General features: G+C 35.4%; 1 protein-coding gene across 4 annotated transcripts in view; it reads left to right on the plus strand.

The window, feature by feature from the left end:
- Positions 1 to 21,430, plus strand: part of SUPT3H (SPT3 homolog, SAGA and STAGA complex component) — a 449,480-nt gene that overhangs the window by 209,999 nt on the left and 218,051 nt on the right. For all 4 annotated transcript variants that reach the window (XM_067752787.1, XM_067752786.1, XM_067752788.1 and 1 more), the window contains exon 3: positions 11,404 to 11,488. In XM_067752787.1, coding sequence (XP_067608888.1) covers positions 11,404 to 11,488 — 85 coding nt within the window. The remainder of the gene's footprint in view (positions 1 to 11,403; positions 11,489 to 21,430) is intronic.

Raw genomic sequence — 21,430 nt, forward strand, 5'->3', positions numbered from 1 at the left:
GAATAATATAGAATTCTGTGATACATTCCCCAAGTACAGGCACTATCTTGTTTTGTTTTGTTTTGTTTTGTTTTTAATGTCTTTTAGAGGGCAATGGAATGTTTCTTGGAAATTATTTCCACATATAGGACAGGAATAAATTTAGCTTTATTGCTCTTCCTCTAATTGTTTTTATTTGTTTATTTTATTCTGCGTTACCCATTAAATTTTTTTTCTTTTTTCTTAATTTCATGACTGTTGCCCAATTTACTCAGTTTAGTAAGATTTAATTTTCTTACAAGAGTTATAAAAGTGATTTTCTTAAAATATGATTTTCTTATAATTCTTGAAGACAAAAGTTTTTGGGATTTAAGGATTATAGCTGCTTGCATACCCAGAATAAATATCTGAAAACACATCTTTAAAATCACTGAATCCAGTCCCCTCCTTCCATTGTGGAGGAACGGAGGTACCCAGAAATGCTACTTGCCCGAGGTTACAGTACTACTTAGTCACAGAGTAGGAACCAGAACCAGGTCATCTAACTTTCAGTCTAATTTCTTTTCATCATAGCTGATTGCCTCTTCTTTGTAGCTGATGACCAGGATGCAGTGAGACTTGGCCCTGCATTATTGTAATCTTCCTAATTGGATACTGGCCATATGAATTGTATCTGTTTATTCTCAGCTCCCATCTCTGGCCCCTCATTCAGCTGGTGCCGTTTCTTCTTTGAGCGGAGGCAGTGACTACAAGGAGACTCAGCTGGGTTGCTAATCCTCCTGCACTGAGTACCCTGCCTTAGTCCTCAACTGAACAGCATGGAAAGGCATTATCTCCAAATGAAGGGTCAAATTCCCCAGGTGCTTTTTTGTGACTCTAGAACAAAAATAATAGGGTATTTGTTTGAAAGTAAATAGTATACACATTTTATGTATTATTCATTCATTCCCTTAAAAAAAGAAAATTTTCTGGCTTTTTTTTTTTTTTTTGATAAAAAAATATGTCATGACCTTTTAGTATTAATTAGGCTGATTTCTTTGGTAGAAAATAATTTGGAAAATCCCTGTCTCAGGCAAACTGGGAGTGTTGGTAATGCTAATAATTTATATATATGTATTTAATCAGATCAAAAAAGTTTTCTCATTTCAATAAAGAAAATAACACTTATTTAAAAATATTGTTTGATACATTTTTACCTTCTTTGAAATTTCTCTTTTGTTTTATACTGTGTTTTTGTACTAATATCACACGTATGTTTGTATGACTTAAAAAGAGAAAAATATACACGTGTTGTATATGCTTACTGGATAAGTTTGTTCTTCTTACAGTTAACGGCCATTAAAAGAATTTGGGGTTGACGCTCAACATCATACATCATTAAGGAATTAATTGCAACTTAAACCAGCAATGAAATAGCACTACACAGGGCTTCCCTGGTGGCACAGTGGTTGAGAGTCCGCCTGCCGATGCAGGGGATACAGGTTCGTACCCCGGTCTGGGAGGATCCCACATGCCGCGGAGCGGCTGGGCCCGTGAGCTATGGCCGCTGAGCCTGCGCGTCTGGAGCCTGTGCTCCGCAACGGGAGAGGCCTCGACAGTGAGAGGCCCGCGTACCGCAAAAAAAAAAAAAAAAAAAAAAAAAAAAAAATAGCACTACACAGCCATTAGAATGACTAAAATCACAAACACTCAGTGTTGGAGAGGATGCGGAGCAACAGCAGCTCTCCTTCATTACTGATGGGAATGCAGAGTGGTACAGACACTTTGGAAGGCAGCTTGGCAGTTTCTTACAAAACTAAACATACTCTTATTATATGATACAATAAACACACTCTTTGGTGGTTACCCACATGACTTGAAAAGTTACGTCCACACAAAACTTGCATGAATGTTTATAGTCACTTTATTCAGAATTGCTAAAACTGGGAAGCAACTAGTATGTCCTTCAGTAGTCAAATGGATAAACAAACTGTGGTATATCCATACAGTGAAATATTATTTAGTAATAAGAAAGAGTTATCAGGCCATGAAGACATGAAGGAATCTTAAATACATAATGCTAAGTGAAAGAAGCCAGTCTGAAAAGGCTACATACCATATGTTTGCAACTCTATGACATTTTGGAAACGACAAAACTATGGAGACAGTAAAGAGATGAGTTATTGCCAGGGATTGCAAAGGAGGAAGGGCTGAATAGGCAGAGCACAGAGGATTTGTAGTGAAACCATTTGTATGATACTGTAATAGTGTATACATATCATTATACATCTGTCAAAACCAATGGAGAAACTCATGCAGAGTTACCCTTAATGTAAACTCTGGACTTTAGTTAATAATAACGTATCAATCAATACTGGCTCGCTAATGCAAAATGTTAATAATAGGAAACTGGGCATGGAGGGAGATGAGGGGATATATGAAACCTCTCTGTACTTTCCACTCACTTTTTCTATAACTGCTTTAAAAAATGAAGTCTATTATAATTATTTTAAAAAATAGAATTTGGGATTGATTTCTTTTCAACAGTTGGTGATAAGTGGATGTACGAAGAATGGGTCTGTGGGTAGATACATCATGAGATATATACATTTACATAGGATCTGGAGGTTAGCAAAAGATTCTGATAAAGAATAATGTGTCAGAATTTCCAGAGACATTGAAAGTGTATCACCATACTCAGGAAGCATCTAGGCATAAATTACTAACTAAAGATGTCAAATAGGGGTTCAACAGAGAGTAAGATAGCAAATATCTAGCATCTTCCTTCCTTTTTTTAAAAAAACTTTATTTTCTTTTTTAACTGAGGTTAGAAACTATTGAAATGAAGTTTTGTTGTTTTTTGGAAACGCATAGTGACTAGTAATATTAAGTGTGTATTTTTAAAAATTTGTTTTCTGTGTTTTGGAAATGTTTCTGTAACTAGGTCTTACTCTGTTTTACTCTGTATTTTCTATTAATAGATTTTTCTTTCTACTTTAACAGATGTCTATGTAAAGGCTATCTCCCAATTTTAGACTGTTAGGCTTACACATAGCACCCAAAAATACTGAAAGGCTTAGTGGTAAGTTCAGCAGAATTTCTGGAACAGTGTCCCATGGTTTCGTTCAGCATACATCCTCTTCTAAGTGTACAGAATAAGAAGTATAACTTCACCTCATGAATAGTCTTGCTTATTTCATACTTTCATTATGCACTTGACAAGGGAATTGCAGAGTCAGCTGCCCTAGTGATCACTGAAACATTTGATCCTGGAATTGAATAAAACCAATCCTGTTTGGGTGAGAGGATAGGGTATAAGTAGCTGTGCCACTGTCTTGATTAAGTGGAGTCCAGCAAGAATGCTCTGGACTTACTTGTTGTGACCATAGTTATCAAAGTTACATGATAACTAAAATAGAGTCTTGTGTGTTATAGCAATGAAGCTACTGCAGAAGACCAGGGGAGGGACAACTTTTTCAGGAACGTTTCCTGAAAGACCTTTAGTGGAAGCTGGTCCAGCAGTACTGGTGTTGTTACAGGCATCTAGGCAGCATGTGAAGGATTTGAGCATCAGACCTTTTTGGTTGGGAATAGACCCAAGACAAATCAGTCAAGGCATCAGTGAGTAATAAGATAGGTGTTTAATGGGGGGAGGGGAAATCAAAAGATATGTATAAGTACCAATTACCTGGATTTTGTCTTTAAGTGACTTAAAAATATTATATACATTGCAGAGCAAAAAGAGGTGACTGGCTAGGTACAGTGGCTTTCATTTCTATTTTCCAGAAACCATTAAGACAATATCTAGCTTTCTGCATTTGGGAAAATAAACTTAGCAGAAGTAATATGAGAAAAAATGCAAATTTAAGCTGAAGAACTAACAATCCTGAAAATTAAAATAATATACTAATCAAAATCCCATCCGTATTTATATCTTTAGCTGGTTTTAAGTACTTTACATGTTTATGTTAATGATTATTTTTAATAGAAAAGTATATAAAAGCTTGAGGTAAAACTTGGTAATTATTTGTACATTTTATATAAGAAGTATTTTAAAGTATTCTTTTTACTAGAGATGTGAATTGCATTCATTGTTTTATCTTTGAGTCAATTATTTCCCTTTGATAACTTTGTACTTCTTCTTTGGTGCGATTTAAATTAACTTAAAATAATGGAAGAGAAACTTTGTTCCGGCAGCCCAAAGAATTAAATATTGAATATGTCAGTGAACATAACAGAAGATTTTTGTCATTGTGGAGTTTACTCTCTGATGGGGACTTTTTCTTCTCTTTCTGTTCTGTTGGTTTATTTGTTTGTCCTTGCACCAGTAGCACACTACCTTAATTACTATGGCTTTATAATAAGTCTTGTAGGAAATCTCCTTCTACTTTGTATTTCAAAAGTGTCTTGACTATTCTTGGGTCTTGACTCTCTCACATAAAGTTTAGAGCCAATTTATATATTTTTAATTGCATTTTCTATCTTTGTGTGCTGTTTTCCCCAACTTTATTGAGATATGATTGATATTGTATAAGTTTAAGGAGTACAATGTTGATTTGATATACTTGTTTATTACAAAATGATTACCACCATAGCTTTAGCTCACACCTTTATCACGTCACACAGTTACCATTTCATTGTTGCGGTGAGAACATTTATGACTTACTCTCTTATCACCTTTTAAGTGTATAATATAGTACTGTTAACTGTGATCACTGTGCTGTATGTAACATTCCCAGAACTTATTCATCTTCTAACTGGAAGTTTGTACCCTTTAAGCATCATCTCCCTGTTTCCCCCACTCCCAGCCCCTGGTAACGACCCCTCTGCTGTCTGTTTCAATGAGTTCTGCCTTTGTGTTGATGATATTTAAATTGCTCTTATAGCTGAAAAACGTGCTGGCTTCCTTTATTAGTTGAAATAATTTGTCTCCCCATTATTTTGAGTTTTCTGTGTAGATACTCAGATTATATGTGAATAAGAACAGTTTAGTTTTTTCTTTTCAATACTTATACAGTTTAAACCTTTTCTTGCCTTATGTTGTCGCTGTAATCTTAAGTATTATATTGATTAAAAGTGGTGATAGTGGGAATCCTTATAGTGGTCTGAATTTCAGAAGGTTTGAATGCTTCTGAGTATGTTGTTCCCTATATGGTTTTTGGTAGATTCTCTTCATCAGATTAAAGAAAATCTTTTTAGTCGTACTTTGCTAAAATTTTTGTCGTGAATGGTTGTTTAGTGATTTTCCTACGTCTATTGATATGATCATATAGTTTTTCTATTTTCATATTTTATGGAGTTAATTATATTAATAGATCTATGGGGTTTTTTTTGTTGTTTGTTTGTTTTTTGTGGTACACGGGCCTCTCACTGTTGTGGCCTCTCCCGTTGTGGAGCACAGGCTCCGGACGCGCAGGCTCAGCGGCCATGGCTCACGGGCCCAGCCGCTCCGCGGCATGTGGGACCCTCCCGGACCGGGGCACAAACCCGTGTCCCCTGCATCGGCAGGCAGACTCTCAACCACTGCGCCACCAGGGAAGCCCTAATAGAGTTATGTTTTGCTCTTGCTTTCCTGGCAGCCAAAAAAAGTATACCCAGCAAAGCTATCCTTCAGAATTGAAAGAGAGAGAAAGAATTTTCCAGACAAGTGAAAGTTGAAGGAGTTCATAAGCACTAGACTAGCCTATAAGAAAAGTTAAAGGGACTTCTTTGAACTGAAATGAAAGGATGCTAGTCAGTAATAGTAAAATGTATAAAAGTACAAATTCCACTGCTTAAATTCAGAATACACAAATGTTTTAATGGTGGGTAAATCAGCTATACATCTAGTATGAAGGTTATAAGACCAAAGTAGTAAAAATAATCATAACTACAATAATTTGTTAATGATACACAAGCTAAAAGATGTACATTGTGAAATCAACAACATAAAAATGTGATGAGGGGAGGGTAAAACTACAGTATGAAAATCTGAGAAGCAGTAGAGCTGATGGTGTCCCAAAATGAGTTCAAAGGCAGGCAAAGACCAATGTCCCAGCTTGAAGACAGGCAGAGGGTGCATTCTCCCTTACTCCTCCTCTTGTTCTGTTCAGGACTTCAACAGATTGGATGAGGCACACCCACATTGGAGAGGGTAATCTGCCTTACCCAGTTTACGGATTCAAATGTTAATCTCACTCATAAATACCAGCAAATACATATCAAACTAATGTTAACTACCCCATGGCCCAGTCAAACTGAGCCATAAAATTAACCATACCCATATCAATTTGGGCACCCATATCTCCTTAAACTATACTTAGTCTCCAAATAAAGACAATAACAAGGTCATAGTTCTGCCTAACGTGATAGTTATCCAGCACACAACTGAAAATGTGCTAACCCCTTCCCCAGAAGATGAGGTTAAGTCCTTGAGTGATGTTTATACTTCTCCTTGGTGTTCCTAGCTTAAATACTATGATATAAAATGAATAACAGATACTGTAAGGCCAATACATTTTATGTTACATGAGGAGGGAATATTAGAGAGGGAAGGAAACAGGTATTTCCCCGACATTCACATTCACACACACACACAAACGTATTCATAACAAAATAAGGGAATACTCATGACCGTTACAGTCCTCTTTCTATAACTGGTCATATGGTTGTAGCTGGTATTGATAACTGCCTTCTTCCACTACCTAATCTGTATTCCCCTGCCTTCAGCAAGCACCTCAGCTGGTTGTGATTCTTTAACTGGTGGAGTGACCCAAACCTTCATTCTTGAAGGATCTGAGCTATTAGTAGTCCTTCCTGGATTGGGTTGTAGTTTTCCATTGACCTAATCACAGGGCATGGTAGTACTATGAGACGTCCTAAGGGATCTCCTATATTCCAGAAATACTCTTTCTCACCTCCACTGTGGAGTACCAGTCTATTTTCCACTGGGTAGTCACTATCACTCACCCCAGCCAACACAGTAGCTCCTTCTTTGCTTGTTGATTCAGAAGCATGTGGAATCCACAGTGACTCAGCTGCAGTCTTAAGTTGCATTTCAATGGAATAATTGTGTCAATGGCATAAATGTGAAAGCATTCCTCCCTCTGGAATTAAGACCTCTAGGCCAGTAAATCATAAGGCCATGGGAACGGAAAGCAACAATTTTGCTAGTGGGCCTCTAGGAGTAACAATGAGTGGTGCCTCTCCCATTCTATCCTTTGATTCCTAGACCTGTGAATTCTATGTGTGGGAGAAGCAGCACCATATTAGACGCTGGTTCTAGACTGTATAGTCTTCTGGAAAACCTTGCTCCAGATCTACAAGGTATTGCCAACTTGCTGGCACTGTAACTCAGTCTTCAAAAGGCCATTTCATCATTCCGTCAAACCAGCTGCTTCATGATGGTGGGGAACATGTTAAGAATAGTGAATTCCATAAGTGTGGGCCCAGTGTAGCCCTTCTCTTGCTGTTAAGTGAGTTTCTTGATCAGCATCAGTGCTGTATAGAATATTATGACAGTGGATAGGCATTCTCTAAGTCCACAGATGGTAATTTTTGCAGAAGCATTGCATGCAGGGATGCCAGTTCCATATCCAGAGTGTCTATTCCAGTAGGAATAATACACTTCCACTGCCATGATGGAAGTGGTCTAATGGCATCAGCCTGTTACCAGGTAGCTGACTGATCACCCTGGGGAATGATACCATATAGGGAACTCAGTGTTGATCTCTGCTGCTGACAGATGGACACTCAGCAGTGACCTTGGTGAGTGGAAGCCCATCCTTCCCACCACAGCCACCTTGTTCATAGCCCATTGGGCAATGATGGGGTGATTTGGGAAAAGCTGATGGTATCCACTTGATTGTTAAAATCTTCCTTTGCTGAGGTCACCTATGAGCATTCACACAAGACACAGATACCTTCACTTTTTTTTTAGTTTTTTTAAATTGAAATATAGTTGACGTCTTCACGTTGTTGTTGTTGTTTTGCCTATTTAGAGACATCTGTCAGCCTCTTCCCCAAATTTCCCAACTTCCCAAACATACTCCTTCCATGTCCCTTACCATTAGCCACTCATTGGTCATAGCCCATGAATCAGTATAAAATTACACATCTAACTATTTCTTCTTTCAAGTAAACAATTCAGTGCACTGCTGTTAAGTTCTGTGCACTGGGAGGATTTCCCTTTACCACTGTCTTTCAGGGATGTTCCAGAAGGGGACTATAACACTACAGCTGTTCAGTTTCGGGTGGTGTCTACATATCATGCACATTTCCACAGTGGCTGCACCATTTTGCATTCCCACCAGCAATGTACAGCATTTGCAATTTCTCCATATCCTAGCCAACACTTACTGTTTTCCATTTTGTTGATAATAGCCATTCTTATGGGTTTGAAGTGGTATCTTCATGTTTTTTTTATTTGCATTTCCCTAATGGCTAATGATTTTGAGCATCTTTTCATTTGAAATTGGCCGTTTGTTTATTTTCATTGGAGAAATATCTATTCAAGTCTATAGCCCATTTTTAAGTTGGGTTGTTTGTTGTTGTTTTTTTTTTGCGTTGTGGGCGTTCCTTGTATATGCTGGTTATTTATCTGATATATGAGTTTCAAACATTTTTTTTTTCCCATTCTGTGGGTTATCTTTTCTCTCTCTTAATAGTGTTCTTTGATTTATAAAAGGTTTTAATTTTGATGGAGTCCAATTTATTTTTTTCTTTTGTTGCCTGTGCTTTTGGTGTCACACTTAAGAAACCTTCACCAAATCCAAAGTCATGAAGATCTCCCCTTCTGTTTTATTCTAAGAGTTTTATAGTTTTAGGTCTTTGATCTATTTTGAGTTTATTTTAATATATGGTACAAGGTAAGAGTCCAACTTCATTCTTTTGCATGTGGACATCTTGTTTCCCTGCACCAATTGTTGAAAAGACTGTCCTTTCCAGATTGGGTGCTCTTGCCACCCTTATTGAAAATCAGTTGACCATTATATGTTTATTACTAGGCTCTCTGTTCTTTTCCTATAGTCTCTTTGTGCCAATACCACATTTTTTTTCTCTTTCACTCAGCCTGGGCTAAGACAGGCAAAGTGCCTTCCTTGGAGTGGTATTTTCCTAGTTCACACACTGAAAGTATCACCATCTGGGCATTGCTTTTCTCAACTTCAGAGTAGTTTCCTCAAACCTCTCTTGAGGTCCCAGCGTTCTTTCCTATACCTTGAAAACTCTGCTGGTTGAAATCCAAGCTATAGGCTACTATAAAGAAGTAGATGCTTTCAGAATAAATTTTGGCTCCAGGGCTCTCTTATCCTGTGGAACTGTGTTTTCTCATTTTCTCTGACTTCTTTTTCGTTCTCTCTAGTGCTGGTTAAAGTATGCTTTAAATATAAGTTTTTAATATATTACTGTATATTTTCAAATGTTCTTTACCAGGACCATCTAGTCCACAATATGAAAATTGAGAAGAGGACTTTTAAGATCAGCTTTGTCATCCATTCTTGATAATCTGCTTGTATATAATTTGAAATAATAGTTTACACCACTTACATGCATTTTTCTTAGCAGTTTTCATTTTAATTACATCACATGCTTTTTTTTAGTTTTCTACGTGGCTATTATTGTGTTACTGTACAGTTGTCCCTCAGTGTCTGAGGGGGATTGGTTCTAAGAACCCCCTGCAGATACCCAAATCGTCAGATGCTCAAGTCCCTTATATAAAATGACATAGCATTTACTATATAACCTATGCACATCTTTCCATTTACTTTTTTTTTACTTTAATAAACAGAATTATTATTTGTAATATTTACACACATAGTCTTCCATGGTAATGTTAAACTTAGCATTTTCTTCAAATGCCCCTCAAAATAACCCACTTTGCCTTCCTAAGTGAATCTTGGACAAGGAAATTCAGTGAAAGTGATCTACTTATGACTATCCCATGTCTCTTTTTCTTTTTAAACATCTTTATTGGAGTATAATGCTTTACAGTGGTGTGTTAGTTTCTGCTGTATAACAAAGTGAATCAGCTTTATGTGTACATATATCCCTATATCTCCTCCCTCTTGCGTCTCCCTCCCACCCTCCCTATCCCACTCCTCTAGGTGGACACAAAGCACGGAGCTGATCTCCCTGTGCTATGCGGCTGCTTCCCACCAGCTATCTATTTTACATTTGGTAGTGTATGTGTGTCCATGGCACTCTCTCACTTCGTCCCAGCTTACCCTTCCCCCTCCCCATGTCCTCAAATCCATTCTCTACATCTGCGTCTTTACTCCTATCCTGCCCCTAGGTTCTTCAGAACCTTTTTTTTTCTTTTTAGATTCCATATATATGTGTTAGCATGTGGTATTTGTTTTTCTCTTTCTGACTTACTTCACTCTGTATGACAGTTTCTAGGTCCATCCACTTCACTACAAATAACTCAATTTCGTTTCTTTTTATGGCTGAGTAATATTCCATTGTATATCTGTGCCACATCTTCTTTATCCATTCATCTGTTGATGGACACTTAGGTTGCTTCCATGTCCTGGCTATTGTAAATAGGGCTGCAATGAACATTGTGGTATATGACTCCTTTTGAATTATGGTTTTCTCAGAGTGTATGCCCAGCAGTGGGATTGCTGGGTCATATGGTAGTTCTATGTTTTGTTTTTTAAGGAACCTCCCTACTGTTCTCCATAGTGGCTGTATCAATTTACATTCCCACCAACAGTGCAAGAGGGTTCCCTTTTCTCCACACCCTCTCCAGCATTTATTGTTTGTAGACTTTTTGATGATGGCCATTCTGACCGGTGTGAGGTGATACCTAATTGTAGTTTTGATTTGCATTTCTCTAATGATTAGTGATGTTGAGCATCCTTTCATGTTTTTATTGTCAATCTGTATATCTTCTTTGGGGAAATTTTCATATACTTTAAATTGTCCCTAGATTACTTATATTACCTCATACGTAGTAAATGCCATGTAAATAATTGTAAATACAATGTAAATGATATGTGAATTGTTGCCACCACGTGGCAAAATCAAGTTTTGCTATTCAGAACTTTGTGGATTTTTTTTTTTATTTCGAATATTTTCAATTGGTGGTTGGTTGAATCTGAGGAACCTGCAGAACCTGAAGATATGAAGGGCCAGCTGTATTGGTTATTTGGATATGGTAACAGTTTTCTGGTTGCCAATATTATGAAGTGGTTGTCTTTAAAATTTTGCATTTTGAAATAGTAAATGCCCTCAAAAATGCCTACACAAGTCAAGAAATAACATTGATGACACTGCACTTTTCTCTGGAAGTTTCAGCTTATGTAGGAAAGATGCAATTCTTTGTCCATAGAAAATCGTATACGTACTCTGTCATTTGAGAGGACAATTTGTACTTTATTAAACAGTATCATGATAAATATTTTTCACTTTTGCCTTTCTTAGTTTTACAGTCCTTAATATTGGTATGTTTGATTTTCTTTGCAGGTTTTCTCTAGGTGATTCTAGGAGGCCTCTTCATGAAACAGCAGTTTTGGTAGAAGATGTAGTACACACTCAGTTAATTAACCTGGTAAGAGCATATAATCTTATTTGGTATCTCTCCTCTGCATTCCACTTATATTGGCATCACAACCCAAGATATTTTTAAGAATTTTTTTTTTTACATTTGGAATTCTTTTTTTGTCAGCTGTATTAAAGTATAATTTTCATGTAACAAAATTTCACCAGTGCATGACTTTTGACAGATGAATATTGTCATGTGACTAGCAACGCAATCATTATATAGAAATATTTCCATCATCCAAAAACATCCCTTTGTAACCCTGTGTAATCAGTCTTTTCTCCCACTCCTGACCTCGGATAACACTGATCTGTTTTTTTTGTTTTTTTGTGGTACGCGGGCCTCTCACTGTCGTGGCCTCTCCCGTTGCGGAGCACAGGCTCCGGACGCACAGGCTGAGCGGCCATGGCTCACGGGCCCAGCCGCTCCGCGGCATGTGGGATTCTCCCAGACCCAGGCATGAACCCATGTCCCCTGCATCGGCAGGTGGACTCTCAACCACCGCGCCACCAGGGAAGCCCCACTGATCTGTTTTTTATCATTATATCAGTATAGTTTTTTCAGAACTTTTTAAAAAACTTTTATTCTGAATTTTAGATGTCTGGAAAGAGAATTGCACAAATATTACAGAGAATTCTCAGATACAATTCACATTCCTATGTTAACATCTTGCATAACCATAGTACAGTTATCAAAACCAGGAATAACATTGGTACAATACTGTTAATAATATTACCAACCTTATATGAATTTCATCAGTTTTCCCATTAGTGTCCCTTTTCTGTTCCAGGAGCTAATCCAGGATAACACACTGTAGTGAGCTGTCATGTCTTTGTGGTCTTCTACCTGTGATAGTTCCTCAGTCTTTCTTTAAAGTCTTTCATGACCTTGACATTTTTGAAAAGTACTAGACAATTATTCTGTAGAATGCTCTTCTTTGTCAATTGGTCTAATGTTTTCTTATGGTTAGAATGTGGCTATGCCTTTTTGTCAAGAATACCACAGAAGTGATGGGCTTTTCTCACTGTATCATATCAGTGGGTTCATGTTGTTGATGTGTTGTTTGTGATCTTAAATTAACCTTGATAACTCGGGTAAAGTGGTATATGTTGAATTTTTCCACTATAGTGAAGTTTTTTTTTTTTCATTTTGTTGTTAATAAATGTCTTGTGGGAGATATTTTGTTACTATGTAAATACTGTTTCTCTGAAAAATTTTGCCTATTAATTTTAACATTCATCAGTGGGTGTAGTCTGAGACCGTTATTACTGTGGTATTTGCATAGTAATGATTTTCTATTTTCTTCTTTCCTTTTATCTTTTAATTGCAGTTATTCTGAAAGAAATAGCTATTCTTTATCACCATTTATTTATTAAATTTTTAATGTACGTATGTATGGACTAATGTGTATTTAAATTTTATTCTTTTGTTCATTATGCAGTAATATTATTATTTATTTTTATTTCTCAAGTTGTTTCAGTGTTGGCCACTAGGAACGCTTTCATGTCCTTTCCTCATTTTTCTATCAAGTTTTTGGTCCTGTGTCTCATAAATATTAGGTATATCAGTCCTTTGTTTGTGGCATATGATACAAATATATTCTTCTTCTGTGTCGGTTACAGTTATCTTTTGACTTTTGTTTTTATGAGCTTTGGGGAGGCATACAAGTATTTTTATTTTAATGTAGTCAAATGCATCAATCTTTTATTTCCTTTGGATTTTGAGTTATAGTTAGGAACACTTTTCTTATACTGAGTTTAAAGAGAAGTTCATCCATATTGTTTTCTAGTACCTGTATGGTTTCATTTTTAACATTTAGATTCCTAACCATTTGTGGTTTATTCTTGTTATTGTGTGAGATATGGATCTAACTATAGATTTTTCCAAATGACTACCCAGTTATACCATCATCATTTGTTAAAAAGTATCTACTTTCCCTAATGATTTGAGATGCCTCCTTTATCATTACTAAATTAGCATATATATTGGGGTCTATTTCTGATTTTATATTCTATACCAGTGGTTTATTTGTCTACGCATGTGCTAATACAACATTTTAAATTATATTGGTTTTATGGTATATCTTAAAGATTGTTACAGCTAGACGCCCCTTCTAATTTTTCTCAGTGTGTTCCTGATTATTCTTATATGTTTATTTTTCCATGTGAACATTAGTATTGAATTTTCTAGCTCCATAAAATAACTTGCTGGTATTTTTATGGGGATTGTGTGAATTTATAAATCAATTTAAAGAGAACTGCATCTTAATGTTGAGTCAGCCTAAGAAAAAGGAATGTCTACATTTTTTCAAGACTATTTTTGTGTCTTACATGAGTGCTTTAACATTTCTTTTTATAGGCTTCACGTATTTCTTGTTAGATATATTCCTAAGTATTTAACCTTCTTATTTGCTATTGCAAATAGGCTTTCTGTATAATTACATAATGGCTGAAAACGCCTGGAATTTACTAAAATACATAAATCTATAGATTTAAGAAGCTGAGCAAACTCCAAAAAGGATGAGCCCAAAGAAATGCATGTTCAAACTTCTGACTATGAACGGCATAATATAAATTTTAAAAGCACCCAGATTTATTACCATAGGGGAACAATGATTTGAAAGACAGCAGAATTTTCATGAAAATATGGAGACTAGAAGGAAATAGCACAACAGTTTTAAAGTACTGGATTCCCTTTTCTCTACATCCTCACCAGCACTTGTTATCTCATGTCTTTTTCATAATAGCCGTTCTAACAAGTGTTGGCCTAAAACATACACATAGATCAGTGGAACAGAATAAGAGCCCTGAAATAACCCACATATATGGTCAATTAATTTATGAGAAAGCAGTCAAAATTGGAGAGCCACATGCAAAAGAATAAAACTAGATGCTCTTTTACACTGTACACAAAAATTAACTCAAAATGGATTAAAGACTTAAATGTAAGGCCTACAACCATGAAATGCCTAGAAGAAAACATAAGTACTAAGCTCCTTGACATTGGTCTTGGCGATGATTTTTTGAATCTGACCCCAAAAACAAAAGCAAAAATAAACAAGTGAGACTACATCAAACTAAAAAGCTTGTGCACGCAAAGGAAACCATCAGCAAAATGACAGGGTAACCTACTGAATGGAGGAAAATGTCTGCAAATCATATATCTGATAAGGGGCTAATATTCAAAATATATGAAGAAGTCATACAACTCAATAGCAAAAAATAAACAATTAATAAATGGGCAGACGATCTGAATAGACACTTTTCCAAAGAAGACAGACAGCTGGCCAACATGTACCTGAAAAGATGCTCACCATCATTAGCCATCAGGGAAATGCAAATCAAAACCAAATGAGATATCACCTCACACTTGTCAGAATGACTGTCATCAAAAAGAGTAAAAATAGCAAGTGATGGTGAGGATGTGGAGTAAGGGAGCCCTTGTGCGTTGTTGGATTGTGCATTTGTGCAGCCACTATGGAAAGCAGTGTGGAGGTTTCTCAGAAAATTAAAGACAGAACTACCATATCATCCAGCAAGTCCAATTCTGGGTATTTATCCAAAGAAATGAAAATACTAACTCAGAAAGATGTATGCATGCCCATGTTCTTGGCAGCATTATTTGTAGTAGCCAAGATATGGAAACAACCTAAGTATCCATCTCTGGATGAATGGGTAAAGAGATTGTGGTATGACTATGCAGTGGAATATTACTGAGCCATAAGAAATAATGAAACATTGCCATTTGCAATACCGTGAGTGGACCTCAAGGATATTATGCCAAGTGAAGTAAGACAGACATAGAAAGACAAATACCATATGAGCCCTTTTATATGTGGAATCTAAAAGAAAAACAAATCAACTTCATAGAAACAGAGAAACAGATTGGTGGTTGCCAGAGGCAGGGGGTGGAGTGGGATGAACTGTTTTTTAGTTTAAATAAATTGAATTTAAAAATTTTTTTAAATAAATTAATTTTTAAACTTTATGGTAACTGGTAATGCTGATATTCACAGGGAGAGATGGGGGTTTTGACAAGAGGTATCTAGCCTGGAATGCTTGTTTTTGTATACACATGTCTATATAAAAATATATGTTAAATCTTTCATAGGATTCAAATAAATATATTTAATATATTTATTAAATTTAATTGAGGAAAGTAAGCATCAGAATAGAGGTAAAAAACTCTTGGAGTATGCATAGCTGTAGCATAGAATCTGGTTTTACTTGCACTATATTAAGATAGAAATTTAGTTGCCAACATCTTAAAATTAGATCACTTTTACATAAAAACTTAGGATTTCTGGCTATTCTTGAAAGATTAAAATTGGAATGTTTGACAGCGTAGGTATGTCTTTTAATATGGAAATCTGAGCTCAGGAGCCACTTCTACCTGGTTTTTACCAGGCTGGCTTCATTTGCTTAACCAGGAAAGTATTCAGTGTTAATGGATTTATATAGCATATTGTTGCTGTATTTCCCATATCCATCTTTAATTTCAGTTTTTCAAGAAAACATACTTTTTAATTTTGGAAGAAAATGATGTTTTTTAAAGGAATTTTAGTTTTCCTCAAAAGCTGTGGAAACAGTGTTATGTATGTCACAGAAGTTCATAGACAAATATAATAAGGAAGTTGTTTTTATGTGATATACTTTTTTCCCCTATGACTTTGCTCTGTTAATGCCAGAGTGATCTGTCAAAGTGCTTTGATAGTGTACTATCAAAGGGAATACACAACTTATAGAAGAAATAAAAAGCATTTACATTCTTGCTACAGCCTGTTTAGAAGGGAAGAAAGTGATTCCACTCTTACAACCTCTGTGGTGCTGTGTCTCCTGTTCAAAAAGCACCTTTAAGTACTGGGGTAGTGAGCTAGAACTTCAGTTGACTCGTTCTTTCCTCAACTGCCGGCCCTTAATACCTTAATCTAAAACTTTAAAGGGGAAGAAAATCCATTCTTCAGTCTCTTGGATCATTTTGCCAGCGGTTGCATGTTGTTTCATTTGGGAAGAGGTTTTCTTTAAATCTTTTGTCTCTTGTTTCTTGGACCTATGATTCCCATTTGAGACCTGTGTCCTCTCATCCTACCCCTGATTCTTTCTCAGTTCTTCAGCCAGGCCTGCCTTCCAGTCTGAGTGATTCCACCTAACTCTACTCTGTTCCACTTGCTAGGTTGTGACCAGCTCAGGCTCCAGTTAACTGTTCTTCACTGGAGTTCTGCATGAAGATTATAGAATATGTTAAATCATGAAAACATATAGTTTAAAATCTATATAAAGCTTTTCACTTTATTCAAGAACAAGTTAGAATATTAAAGTCATAGGATTTTAAAGGTGAATTATACTTCAGAAATTATTTGTTATATAATAGTTTGAACCAAATGAAATTGCCTTTTTTTAAGTCATGAATGGTTGAATATCAGCAGTTTTATGATTCAGTGCAATACTAATTAGTTGTCACTAGAGAGAGTTTTCAAAACTTTTAATTTTCTTATTTTGTAAAATAACAATACTAATATTTACTTTTTACAGTGGTTATAGAGGGTCATAAAAATTAGATATATTGTATATTAAAGACTTAGTGAAGTTTCTGAGGCATAGTACCCTTTCTCTAAGTTAGTAGTAGTAAATGGTTACTAGCGTGATTAATTCTAAGATAACAGGGCTATTTAATGGCATGATTTAGATTAGAATTGGACTGAAAAAATCCATTGAAATGCCCTTTCAAATTTTCCAGAAAGATGCAAACATTTTCATATCCTAAGCTTCCCTCTTCTCGCACTCCACAGGGTGAGCTACATCTATTTGAAATAGGTAAAGATTTATGCCAACTTGAAATTGTGTGATAGAGTTGCTATTATGATACTGTCAATAATAATATCCTTTCAAGTTCCAAAACTGTCATGACATCTGATGGCTATATAGCTGCTTTCATTTTTTTATTCATTCAAAATTAAATATCAGAGGACCCTTGTCATTGTATGCACGAAGTGTAACTATCTACCATTCCATTTCAGAACATATTGGATTTTCACTATATAATCTACCAGGCAACTAGTAAGCTCCTCAATTTGTTGTACTGTTTTCACATCAGAACCACTTTCTCAGGGTTATTCTAATAGTCTTTAGTTATGAAAATTAATAACATATTTATATGTGTCAAAAGTGATTGCTTAAGTCTCCCATCTGGATTAGCATACACTGAGTCATCCCTTCCTCCACCCCACTTACTTGTAATGCTTTTTAATTCGACAGTTTATCTTCCTGGTAGAAGGATCTCATGCAAGGCAATGTTCAGTCCTCATCACCACTTCTGTGGGGCTGTCACTTATGTCACCTCAGTAATGGTTTATGAATATGTTTTAAAATAGCAATAGAATTTCCTGTGCAGAACTTCAGTTATAAGGGTTATAAAAATAGGACAAACTAATATAATTTGTGATTGCATAAAGTAAAGGAAGTAGAGGTACCATGGGGACCTAATGAATCACAGAATGGAAACAGTCTTTTAGCTGACTAAACATTCAGACTTTGTACTAAGTCAAAGCGTGGATATGTAACTCAGCAAACCGGAACACACCACTCTGTGTTTACATGGATGGGACAGAGAAATTCACAAATACCGTCTGGGAAAAAATTCTTGGCTTATTTGTCTGTTTCTACTGTAGAGTAAATGAAGTACCACATATTTAGCATAAACAGACTGAAAGCACACCTGCTTTGTGGAATATACACACACGTGCACACATATACACACACAGCATTGTTCAAAATGTAGAACATTGTATGTCTTGAAAAGTGATTCCTTTCCTTCTTTTTTGCTTCTTTTTAAAGAGTGTATTGTGGAAAATTTACTAATTGCTTTGAATGGCACTTGTTTCTGATCGATTGCTCTTAATATTTTCTGTTACTTAGCTGGATTTTCCCTCATATTACTACCTCATACCTCAAGAAATAGTATTGTATCTTCTCTTTTTTAAGAAATAATGTTTGTATTGCAGATGACAGATATTTAGTTTTTAATCTGTGACACAAAATGGGCATATTCTAAGTAGATCGCCTCTTTAGCTACGTTGTCCCCGCCAATTCTCCTGGGTAATTTGCTACAGGCATAACCTAGAGGACCAACCAGGAAAGAATTTCCCGTCGTTTCCCAACTCTCAGCATGTCTTCTTTTTCTTCCTGTAGTATATTCTACTAATAGTCAATTGTTCAACTCTTCAAGGTAAGAGAATCTCAGAGTACAAATTGTTTATAGTTCCAAGTAATTTAAAAGCACTGTTTCATATTATTATACATGGTTTTCTTAGCAGAGGTATAGAACAGTGTCTTCCCTCCTTTCCATGTGTGTCAAGGCTTTTCCTTTAGTGTTCTTCATTTATTGCTGCCGGTCAGCTAGTATCCTGTTACCTAACTTAAGCTAAGCTCTGCTGGCTACTTGGATCCTATGCCAAGTTTGGATTTCTGACCTGTGCTGAAACTCAATTCTGGCTGCAGCTCCTATTAAATGCCTAATGTGTAGTTTCCAAGAATTTCAGATTTACCAAAGACATGCAGACCATTCATAAAATACCCTCTCTGCAGACTGAGTTGCATCAGTTAATTAAAATAGGTACAGATTTGTGCCAGCTGGAAATTGTGTGACTGAATTGATATTATATGCTGTCAATAATATGCTTTTGATAATACCCATTTTTGCAGTTCAAAAAATAATATAATTTTGATGGCTGTATAGCTACTTTTATTTCTCTATTTACTCACAGTTAAATATCAGAAAAATCACTTTGTTTTATACACAGAATATAATTATCTACCATTCTACTTCAAAGTCATACTGGGTTTTCACTATATAAATTTATCAGCCAAGTAGTAAACCATGCGATCTGTTGAATTCTGTGTATATGAATTGGTTGTCAAAGTTATTCTCATAATCTTTATGAAAACTAGTAAAGAATAAACTTAATATGTGTGAGGAGTAACTATCTAACCTCCCATCTGGATTCGCAGGCACTGAGTTTCTCCTCCCCTATCTGTTTGTTCTTCTAATGCCTTTTACTTTGGCAAGTATCTCCCAACTACCGTATTCTCCTTCATCACATTTTGTGTTCTGTTCTGTATCTGAACCAAGAGACTTGTTTTCAGACTCCTGTTCTTCAGTACCTTTTCCAAGGTCTTTGAAAGTCTTTTATTTATTCATAGCCCTATATCTTCTTTTCCAAGAGATGCTGTTTCTCTTGATTAGTGTGGAGATTATGTAGAGAAGAAGGAAATAAAAGTTAGTTCATATCTACTATGTGCCAACCAGTCTCCTAAACATTTTTTATATATTATTTTATTGTAGATACATAGGCCATTTTCCAGGTTTAAAAAAACAACAGCTATTATTTCTATGTAGCTTTCTAACGTAGTTTAACCCAATTTGACATGGCCTTATGTGTTATATAGATATCATTAGACAGCTTTATTTATTTCCCAGATCCAAGTATTATATATTAGTCTACACTTGAAGAACATGTAACAGTTTTTTTTTAAGTATATTTTTTATCCCTTCAGATATTCACATTCATCCTGATGTTTTATTAGGGGTTTTATATTACTGACTGTGATAGGGAACCATTTGTTTATGCTTATAATTTCAAACGTTCTAGTCATTTTTATATCTCTCGATGAATTTATAAATCACATTCTGTTTCCTACGAATGCACTAACTCTCCTTAGATACTTCTCTAGAGTAAGTGGTTCTGAAATTCTAAGTGATGTAGATAATCTGAAATTCAAAAGATATTATTTATGTTTGAAGACTGATATAAAATTGACTTCAGATTTTTAAAGTGAATGGAAAGAGGAATAAGGTCCATCAAATAAATGTGTCGATTAGAAAAGGCTTAAGAGAACATGTTAAGAATGTTTTGAGACTAACTTTGAAAGTAATGTTTTATTATTAGTAGAGTCTTACTGACTTTGCACTTCTAATCCAGCTAAGAATCTGACAGTAAGCGACAGAAAGGCAATAGACACTACTGTAATCATGCTTATTACTCAGAGTGGGTTTAATCTAAAAGTTTATATATTTTTCTTTTTCACAGTAGAGTAGATGCAGGAGAATGGTGTGGAGGCAGGTGCTGATAAGAAGCAGCAAGAAGTTGGGAGAGTGTAGGCGCTAAGAGGGAAATGATTGCTAAAAAACACAACTACACAAAATTATAGTATCTAATTGGTCTAGGAGAACAATTTATAAATTATATTCCAGAAAATATGCATTTAAATACCTAACGTCTCCTAATACATTTCTTTGGTTGTAGAGACCATCACTCTTATATACAGCCAGTATATTGATTGATATTCATTTTGAAGGCTTGAAACAATTAGAAAAAATTGATACATTCAGGATACTCTTTGATAGTAAAGATAGTGTGTGATACACTTAGAAAGATGTCTCTCAATAATAAAGTTTATTTTTTTTAATCTGGAAATTTAGTTATATATAATATAGCATATATTTCTTGAAAGATCAAAAAACTTTTTTCCCTAAAACTTTGTATAAAGATTCCTTGATTTAGTAATGTCCTTAAGAAATTTTTTAAAGTATATTTTCTTTTTAAACTTTCAATTATGCATACTTTGAGAATGACATCTCTTATAATAAACATTTTACTTAATATTTGCGATAAACCTGGATAGTTAGAAAATATTTTGTAGGTGTGGAAACTGTAGAACAGAAAGATTAAGCAATTTGGCAAAAGTCGCACAGTTTATAAAATAGGAGATGTGAAATTCAAGTAGTTTCTTTTTCAGAGAGTTTGAGGAGTCTTTAGGATGAAAAATTCTGATTCTTTTATTCTGGTACTTACTGACTGAATTTACTGTGTATCTCTAAGGTCCCTTCTACTTTTGAGTATTCTGTGGTTCTCTGTAGTGAAAGTATTGATTTCAGAATAGATTCATATTTTGC

Source organism: Pseudorca crassidens, chromosome 10 (assembly GCF_039906515.1).
Source record: "Pseudorca crassidens isolate mPseCra1 chromosome 10, mPseCra1.hap1, whole genome shotgun sequence".
Lineage (NCBI taxonomy): Eukaryota > Metazoa > Chordata > Mammalia > Artiodactyla > Delphinidae > Pseudorca > Pseudorca crassidens.